Raw genomic sequence first — 9984 nt, 5'->3', positions numbered from 1 at the left:
CACAAAGCTTGCACCATAATCAGTGTGCTAGAGTTTAAGCTGCCACAGCTTAAGGAGGTTTTGAAATGGCAAATGGTATCCCTTTGGTGCCATCTGGGACATTTTATTGTTTTCTCAAAGCAATCTTCATGAGTTCCAAACTGACCAGTATTTTGCTTAAACTGTCAATCACTCAATTTCTCTCTTGTTCTCTAGCAGGCATGCTCAAAACTATGTGCTTGAGTGAGCATTACTGGCTCAACCTTAGGCAAGAGCATCACAGGAAATAACTCCTGTAGAGTTTGATGGAGCTGATGTACTCCCTGGTCCATCTTTAGGCTCCAGTGAACTCTGAGTTTACTTCTGGGGTGATGTACATTAGATGACAAGAAAAACTTGATTATGGAATTCAGAAAGGTGGCAGTTTTAAAGCAAAACCCAGAGTCTTGTGGAATCTTAATGAGAGTCATATTTACTCTTCCTGTTCAGAGCACAAACCTGTCAGAGCAACAGAAAGGAAAGTATCCAGCTGCATCTACAATATATTACTGTATAGCCCTAGCTAGGTTTACCCATTGTATTTTAACTACTCTACAGAAAGGGAGGAATCTCAAACTCTATGATTAATCTTAAAGGCAATAATCAATTACAGGAAAAATATTCTCTTTTCCTGGCAATGCACTTGCACTTTAGAGATTGAGGGATGTGCTCGACCCGAGCCATGAGCTCTCTTTCGTAGTTCAGCAATGCTAAGAAGTGGAGACGAAGCCGCAGGACTAGGTAGCCGTTCCGCCCTTTTTCATTGGCAGAGTCAAGATCGGGCTTTTGGAAACCGCCTAGATTCACTGATACAGCCACCGTGACCGCAGTCCCAACTACTAGAGCCGATTAAAACCCACACGGCCCGCGAAACCAAAGAAGAATGGGGCGGGGGGGGGGAGCGATCCTACGCGCAGCCCGTTCCATGGCCGAAGCAAGACGAAGGTCCCTCCGGCGAAGAATCCCGACCCTCCAGCGCGCCATAGGAGAGGGACAGCCAACTTCCGCTGCCCTGCAGGCCCGGGACTGGCGGGTGCCCGAGAACGGCTGCAATCCCTACGCGCCTCGTGCCCAGCAGCCGGGCTCAACCGTCTCCCCGTAGGAAGTCCTGAGCGGGACGAGCGCAGACGCCTCGGCTGCTGGTTGCCATCGCCCGAGGGAGCTCTGCTGGTTAAGGTGAGCGAGGGCCTTTTCCGGACTGTTTTGAGCTGTGCAGGTGCTGGAGGATCGAGCGGCCGCAGCCGTTGCACCCCTCGACTGTGCCCATCTGCCCCTTCGGGGTTTGGAAGGCGGGCAGGCGCTAATTAGTCTGGCCAGACAGTGGTTGCTCCCTCCTATGGCAGCATGGAGGCCTCATCCAGAAGGGCTGGAATCGGCTAGGTCAAATCAGTCTTGGGGAAAGGCATTCTGCACATCCAGGACTTGTGGATGAAACAACTTCGAGTGATTTTATTAGATTCTAGGAATTCTGCAAGTCTTACACCTTCCCCTTTGCTAAACCACCAAGGCAGCACTGAACAAATCTAAAGTATAGGTAGTCCTTGGTTAACGATGGTAATTGGGATCAGTAACTCTTAGCAATGCAGTCATAAAGTGTGATGTCGCATGACTGCAGTGATTCTATATTTGTCTGCCAAATATCTCTCCACTGCCACCACCATCCACTTTAGCTCAACGTACACTGTAGGTAAGTCAACCTGTAAGCGTTCAAACATAAGGAAAAAGGAAACCCAAAATTAATTTTTGGTGCAACGTTTCTTGTTGTAAAATATAAGTGTGTGACACACACATAAGAACCACTTAATTTTCAGGATACCAACTGTATTACAATTAATTATTCAATTATTTACTTGCAGATTGAATACAACGTTATTTCAGTTCTTCTTGCTATTGTGTTTCTCTGTTTTGCTAGATCTAAGAAGAATTTTATGGTGTGAAAATGGCATCAACAAATGTTACACGTTCTCCTTTTGTGGAACTAGATGGTAATGATACCATTTTAAAATTATGTAATCTTAGTAATTATAAGATAAAATTATCTCTGCCGTTGCCCCCACCCTCTGGAATATTCTCCCCCCAGAAGTGGGGCTCCTTCCCTCCCGGCTTTCTGGAAAGAGCTGAAGACCTGGTTCTGCCAGCTTGCATGGGGCAAGAAGAGTTTTAACCAACCCTGGGAGTGACTGGTGCCCTGATGATGGTCCCCGAGTCTAATAATTTCTAGCTACCGTCAATGATCTTGGAAGATATTTACTATTTATTTAGGATTAATTGTTAAATTATATTTTTAATTAATATTTATCTTTCCTGTAAACTGCCCAGAGTCGTTTTCTAATGAGATGGGTGGTGACAAATTTGATAAAAAATAATTAGGGGAGCGGCTTGATTCTAGAAAATGCACAACAGGAGATTTATTAAGGAAGGGATCTGGGAAGGATGGTGCATTGTTGATAGGTTCTCTGTACATTATTTATAGAGACTGAAATGAACCCTGGTGAAATAATCAAATATATGGGAGGAATGAATCCAATTGGTAGGTTAAGAAGCTGTATACTGCATGGACCTCTCACATGCGAGGTGCATCTATGGCAGGGCAATTTGTGGTTCTCTAAACCTGGCACTTCAGTGTGGTCTTGGGGATGCCAGTGTGCTTTGTGACTTCAAGGATCCATGCCCACCTGAAAAATAAATGCCCATTTTATTTTGTGACTGGCCATGCCACCATGGCAACCATTTTGTGAACCAGCAAAGCCACCCTTTTCACAGCAGCTTCAACACCCACTAAAAGTCCTCAACGTTCCAAGTATGCCTGTTGGCCAAAATGGTTGAAGACATTGGAGGATGGGAAAGGAGTCAGGAACTTTCCAGACAAGCACTAAATTTCTTCTCCAAATTACAATGTTTGTTACTTTTAAGTAAATAACTTCTGTTTATTTCTAATGTATACAGTGGCCTCAGGTTATCAAAGTATACATATACAGTGGTACCTCGGGTCACGAACGCTTCTGTTCATGACCAATTCGGGTCACGAACAGCACCATTCGCAAAATTTTGCTTCCGTTCGCGAACGCCGGATCAGGTGACAAACAGGATCCGGGCCCATTTTCCCTGCCGTGACACGTGGTCGTGACTTCCTGTAGGGAGGGGGACTCTCCCTCCAAGCAATAACCGCCTCCCCACCCGCCTTCCTGTCCTCCACACCAGAAGTCACGTCGAGCAAGGTTAGCGTTCTCTCTCTTTGTACTGTACTTTGTGTCATATTTTTGTGGTTTAAAAAAAAAAATACATATGGTTCACAACGGATTAACTGTAATTACATTGAACCTTATGGGAAAATTTGATTCGGGTCGCAACCAAAATTGGTTGGCGACCAAATTCGTAGGAGTCAGAACGGATTAACCATATTTACATTGAACCTTATGGGAAAATTTGATTCGGGTTGCGACCAATTCGGGTCGCGACCAGAGTCGCGGAACGAATTAAGTTCGTGAACCGAGGTACCACTGTATTTCTCTACAGAGTTTTTTATTGCTTCTTAACTATCCCGCTTGCTCTCTTTCTGGTTCCACAGGCATTCCTTAACATTGCTTTGATATACTCTGTTAGAGATGATCATACTAGAAAAGAGAAAGAGGGGAAAAAAATAACTTTTTCTTGAGCTTCTCGGAATTCCAGCCCCTTTGTCAAACTGTCTTCACTAATATCTGATCTGGCCTTTCCAAATGCAGCAGTCTTGGCCACCAGCAGTCTCCTCTTCAGATCTTGCTTTCAGGTCCTTCTGACCCTCGCCTTAGGTTCCTCCTCCAACAATTCCTTGACTGACCCAGAATGTCCAGTCCATATAGCACAAATGCACCTTCAGCAGTATCTAACATCCACCAACAACATATCCACTGCCTAAGAAATCTGCCCTTTATATATTTTCACTAAAAGGCAGACATGACTGATCTCAGATGTCTCAATTACGGAGAAAACTTCAGTGTTTCTATCACACTACGCTTTGTGCTGGCAAACAAGAACAAAAAAACTTTAATGCTGAGACCACTTTATAACTCCATCATCTCAGTCTGCCACAGGACCTCTGCTGGAGATGTTACTAAACAACCTTAGCCACTATGGTCAGTGGTGGGAGATGCCTGGAATGATAGTTCAACAACATCTGGGGGGCTATTGATTCCTCATCCCCTTTCCTAAGGGAATTGTAGTTCCTTAAGTAACATGACCTTGTATACTTAGGACAGGTGCAAATACATAATGCTTGTTTCATGATAATCCTATTTCACAGGATTCCAAAATATCTATGCTCCAAAATAAGGAACTATTTTGGGGTGGGTTGCCGAAGAATTCTGTCAGAGATCCCAGAAGTGCTATGATTAGACATCATGATGGGGAAAAGAGGTTGTCCCCAGGTTTTCCACTTGCAGCTCTAAACTAAAAATCTCTACTTCTTCCTTTACATCATGAATGTCAAGTAACATAACAGCCCTGTCCCTTCAAATAAACTATAACTATGCTCTTGTTTTTTACATTTAATATCAATTGTTTCTCTGTTTCATCCCTTTTGTATCTGAATCTAAATTATTTATATACCTTAGAACTTACAACATCTAACACATTTATTTAATTTGTATTCTACAACATGAAGTGCACACTTCTGGTAGGGCAGAGAACACAGCGGCATCTGAGGAAGTAGACTGTAGTTATATTATGGCGTAGGTTTTTATGAACTAGAGCCCACTATATATTATCTTTTGGTGTTTAAGGTGCCAAAAACAGACTCTCTGCTGTTCTTGCTGCAACAGACTAACATGGATGGTCATTTAGAAATTAATTACTTGGTTGATGTCTCCTTGAGTTGCAAATGTTTACCTATTGCAGATGCTAGCCTTGTAATACAAAACTGTTTTTACCTGGTGTTAGTGTTGACATTTTGAAATGGTACTAAAATGTTTTTCTTTAATATTCTGTGTAAGCAGAATCCAGACAAGCAACCCCTTTTGAAAAGATGAACAACGAAATATACCTTTACAGAGATATTGAATGTACAGAGAAAGAAATTGTAAGTATTCTACTGATCAGCTACTGCTGACTTTAATGTCTTTTTGCCCCCTTTGGTTGGATCAGTTTAACATATTCCACTGAATTTGTTTGTTTTGTTTTACCCAGAAAAAAAGGTGAGGACAGTCTCACAGATAAACCAAAGTCATCATAGATTCTTACTAATAATAAGAAATAATAATACCATGATGATGGTTATATTAGCAGTCATGATGCATCAGTATATACCTAGAGATAGCAGTAAGATGAACTGCAGAGTCAATAAAGCTTGCCTAAATTGATTTTTTTTAAACTCCTTTTCCTGATATACCATTCTCCATCGCACCCCAATCATGTGGAGTTGGGGATGACAAAATGTGGATTTTTTTTAAAACATGGTGGGGCTTTAAAAATATTTCGATTATGCTTTTACTATGTTTAAAACTTGTTTTGACTTTGTAAGCCACCGTGGCAAATCAAACCAAATCTTTATTTTTATATACAGTATATATTTTTTATTCCACCTTTATTATTTTTATAAGTAACTCAAGGTGGCGAACATATCTAATACGCCTTCCTCCTCTTCTTTGCCCCACAACAACAACCCTGTGAGGTGTGTTGGGGTGAGAGAGAGTGGCTGGCCCAAAGTCACCCAGCGGGCTTTCACGCCTAAAGCGGGACTAGAACTCATGGTCTCCTGGCTTCTAGCCTGGCCATAGTTATTATGGTCATAGACCAGCATACAGCTTGGGAAGACTATGGATTTGGAAGGCAGTTAGGAACTGCATTATACATTGTCAAAAATGAGGCAATCAACATGGATTTCGATTTTAGATTAAAAAAACTAAGCAGAGTGTGAAGACATATGAAAGGAGCACCATTTCATCAAGAGCCCGGTCTCGAAAGGCTTTGAGAATACTAGAAGAAGCCACTGAACAAGAAACAACAGAAACAATGGGAAAAGATGTTCCTGCTCTGAACTGGGCGCTTGCTTTTGCAAAGTGTGAGTAAACATTTTAGAGAAATAATAAACTGCAGGAACACTGAAGAATTTTGAGATTTTGCAGTCTTGGTTGAGTTGGTTTTTTGATAGATGTGTGAGTAGTTGAAGTATCCCATTATTGTCTCTTCTCTCTATAACTTCTGTGACTTGGTTCAGGATCTTCTGACCAGCTTAGTGGTTTCTAATACACAGTAACATCACAGTTGTTTCCCCTTTCTGGTATTCTGCCAACCATATTACAGTGAACCTACTCCACCTTATGTTAGATCAGCAGATCTAAGTAAGATATTTTACTCTAAGGATTTCCTTATGTTAGATCAGCAGTCAAAGGTCTGCTTAAAATCCACTAAAGCTGTTTTAGCTAATTGAGTATACTTTTGATCCAACGGAAAGGCACTAATCCAAAGTGGATCGAACTGATCCAAAAATCTGCCCACCTATGTTCTTCCCCTCTGGCTAGTCTAGCAGGTTTCTAGCAGGTTTCAGTTCAAATACAAAGCTTGCGGCTTACTAGGCTGACAGGTAGTTAACCAGCTCATCTTTCCTGACCTTCTTGAAACTCACTTTTTGGGTTTACAAAGTGATCTCTCAATATAACTGCCCACCATCAGAAAGAACTTTTATCTATTCAGAAGGAATTAAATACCACCCTGAATGGCATTATGCAACTTCAGTTTAATTCCTGGAGAAACAGTTAATATTTCAATTTTTAAACTGTCATTTTAATTGTGTTAGTCATTGATAATATATAGTTTATTTAAATATATAGGCTGCAGAGTATAAGGGGGGGAAATCACAAAATTCATTTTTTTTAAAGGTTGTCAAAGTGACAAACAATCTATAGCAGATTACATCAGTGAAGAGAAGGAGCTATTTCTGTTGGAGGTAACAGTTTTTATAAACCTTTTATAGTAGTGTAAGAATATACGTCTCTGCTGGCATTCTAGAAAGCCTTCAAGACCTGGTTGTTCCCCTAGGCCTTGGGTTAGGGTGGTGGGACTCCTCCTGAATTGTGTGTGGGTGTGGTTAGTTGGATCTCTTATTGTTTTATAATTCTGGTATTCTGTTTTTATGTTGTTGGTTTTATTGCATGCTACCAGAGTAGGTTGGAGTTGGGCACTGTCTAAATTGAATAAATTAAATTAAATCTCTGTCTATATAACAGTTCTTCATATGAAAATTTTCAGATCTATATTATTTTGTTAGAATAATTTATGCTAACTAAAACACTTAGCAGCTCCCAACAGGACATATGTCATTGGCCCCAGACCTTTGCAGGGCCTTCTCTTCCCATCTTCTCCTGCCACCTTTCAGTCACTGACAATGTCCTTCGCTTTTTCCTATGTCCTCTCTGCCCAGTACAACAATTTTTCAATATCCAGAACAAAGCAGCCCAACTTATGCAGACCAAACATACAGAACATATTTCAGCTGCTGCACAAACTACCTGAAAGCAGCTTTATCATGCACAGACCTGTGTGTGCAGTTCTGCAGATCTCTTGTGCTATTCTATAATCACTGGGCTGAGGGAGAAGGTAGGATTGGGTCACAGCGGATGAGGGAAAGTGGACTGTGCTGGAATACCAAAAAAAAAGGTTTAGTAGAAAGATCCAATTTGGAGAGCTGAAACAGGAAAATAATCATTGGGCTGTTCAAGAACAGCTGGAATATTGAAGACAAGCTGTGTAGTTGCAGCTGATACAGAGAGAATAGGAGAAAAAATCCTGATGCTGGTGGGAAGATTTCATTAAATGGGATGTGAATGAACTATTCATTCCCCTTTACTAATTATAGAACCAGAAAAAGGTTGTGTCAGACTGCCAGTTAATAATGCAGTGTCAAGATTTTGCAGACTTTTTTTTAAAAAAAGAAGAAAAATAGATATATGTAGTAATATGCTGGCTCACATTTCTGAATCTATGTGATGTAGGGGTAAATGGCATTCATAATAGAGCAGTGTTGTCCAAACTTGGCCACTTTAAGATGAGTGGACTTCGACTCCCAGAATTCCCCAGCCAGCATGGCTGGCTGGGGAATTCTGGGAGTTGAAGTCCACTCATCTTAAAGTGGCCAAGTTTGGACAACACTGTAATAGAGAAAGTTGGTACACAACGTGTGAGAAATGATTGCAGGGAAATAATTTTGGGGAAGTGATCAATGGTTTGACAGGAATATAGGCTTGTCTCTCTCACACACATACACATGCAATCCAACTATTTAAAAAGCATATAGGATTTAGGTAATCAATATTTGAGTCTTAAAAAACAAAAGAACAGCAACATTTAATCAAGTTCTCTTTGGGAAGGCTTACTGCCAAGTAAGCATGCATGGGAATGACCTTGGGTATGACAAGCTACTGTACATTAAGAATTTTTTGTACATAACATTTTGCAATTGTTTTCTTCCTCCAGTACTCTGTTAAAGTAAAACAGCGCACCATGGCAAAGCTGGAGAAGATGGCAGCAAAGGAGGAGAAGAGGGCCAGAATTGCTGAAACAAAATTAGAAGAAGATACCCTTGCATTTGAAGAGTTTCTCAAAGAAAATGATAGGAGTTCTGTAGAAGCCCTTAAACTGTTAGTTACAGTTTTGTTTTTAACTCTGCAGCTGACTGTAGGGGCCAGATTTGGAGGGTGATTTCAGAGGTTCAATGTCTGGTTCCCTCTTCTGTTCTTCCAAGTAAAAAGCCCTCAAACAGTCATTGCAAGAAATGGATGCACTCTCTTCTCTTTAAATGCTTTCCTTTTCTCTCTGCTAGAAATATTTCTTTGGTTGTAGAACGTTTGGGGGTAATTGATCATCCTTGGCCTTTGAATGGTGTCATGGTGGTCACATTCTAAAATATGAACGTCCAGGACAGAGCAGTGTGTTAGACCAGTCATAAGTTTGATTTAATTTAGCTTAAATTAAATAAAATAAACATTATTAAAGACATTAAATACTGTCTCTATGATTACTTTCCATGGCATTAATAATGTCCCCATGTCACATTACAAACATTGTAATTCAGCAACTTTTGGAGGGGCTTAAGGAGCCAAACATAAGGCATTCAGGACTGTATATTCCTGTTACAGAATATGAATAAACATATATAAAAGCACATGAAGAAAGAGCTGTTTTCTAAACTGTATCTATGCATTCTATGCAGCAGGCAGCCAGAATAAGGAGTCTTACTTTGTCCTAATCTGGTTCCTTAAATGAGCTTCAATCCACCTTTATATTCATTCCTGCCTGCCCCACCAAGTTACCCCAAATCTATCTTTCCCTAACCATCATGTTTGCAACAGTAACTCTTGGTTATGATGCCCCCACATCAATCATTGCCCCTATATTTACAATGTAGAACTGCAGTGGGCTTTTACCCTCATATACACTCTTGAGTCATCCCAAAAGAGACTCTGCTGCCCCATTTTTGTGCAACTCCTTCAAACATGGTTTTCTTGAATAAGCAATTAACGTATTTAGAGGAACTGCAGAATGGTGGTGGTGGCATAGGTATGCATTTGAAAATAATAATAATTTATTTCATTAGGTGACTGCCACCTACCAGATTTGGGGTCTTTCTAGCTTATGCAACTAGATCTCAGATGTAATATTTCATAATCATTGCCAACAGCTAAAGGGGTGAGAGCTAATAGGAACAGCTATTTATTAGTTAGCTAATAGCTAACAGATGAGCTAATTCAGTTTTAAAAACAGTATTCTATTAAAAGCAAAGAAACTGTTTCTGTAGATGGGATTTCACTGTCTACCTCATCACACACAATAGGAATGGGGAAAGAGAGTTTCCAAAGATTCATGAAGAATTTTTGACTATAAAAAGAAGCTGATATAAGCTAATAACAGTAATTGCTGGATGAGTTTGCCACATTGGATTTATTTTTTATTTTTTGCTATTGATGAATTGTTAGACTGCTTATTTTTATTTTT

General features: G+C 40.4%; 1 protein-coding gene across 1 annotated transcript in view; it reads left to right on the top strand.

Moving 5' to 3' along the window:
- Positions 1-934: 934 nt before the first annotated feature.
- The window catches only part of CCDC38 (coiled-coil domain containing 38), a 34795-nt gene continuing 25745 nt past the window's right edge, over positions 935-9984 (top strand). Inside the window, exons 1-6 of the mRNA XM_088141506.1 lie at positions 935-1194; positions 1931-2003; positions 4992-5074; positions 5887-6055; positions 6873-6940; positions 8467-8630. Of these exons, the coding sequence (XP_087997632.1) occupies positions 1958-2003; positions 4992-5074; positions 5887-6055; positions 6873-6940; positions 8467-8630 (530 nt within the window). The 5' untranslated portion in view covers positions 935-1194; positions 1931-1957. The remainder of the gene's footprint in view (positions 1195-1930; positions 2004-4991; positions 5075-5886; positions 6056-6872; positions 6941-8466; positions 8631-9984) is intronic.

This window comes from Python bivittatus, unplaced genomic scaffold (genome assembly GCF_059951505.1).
Source record: "Python bivittatus isolate LINGU-HERP-01145 unplaced genomic scaffold, Pbiv_v1 ctg000330_np1212, whole genome shotgun sequence".
NCBI lineage: Eukaryota > Metazoa > Chordata > Lepidosauria > Squamata > Pythonidae > Python > Python bivittatus.
The sequence above is the reverse complement of the archived record's forward strand: the minus strand, read 5'-3'. Positions and strand labels throughout refer to the sequence as shown.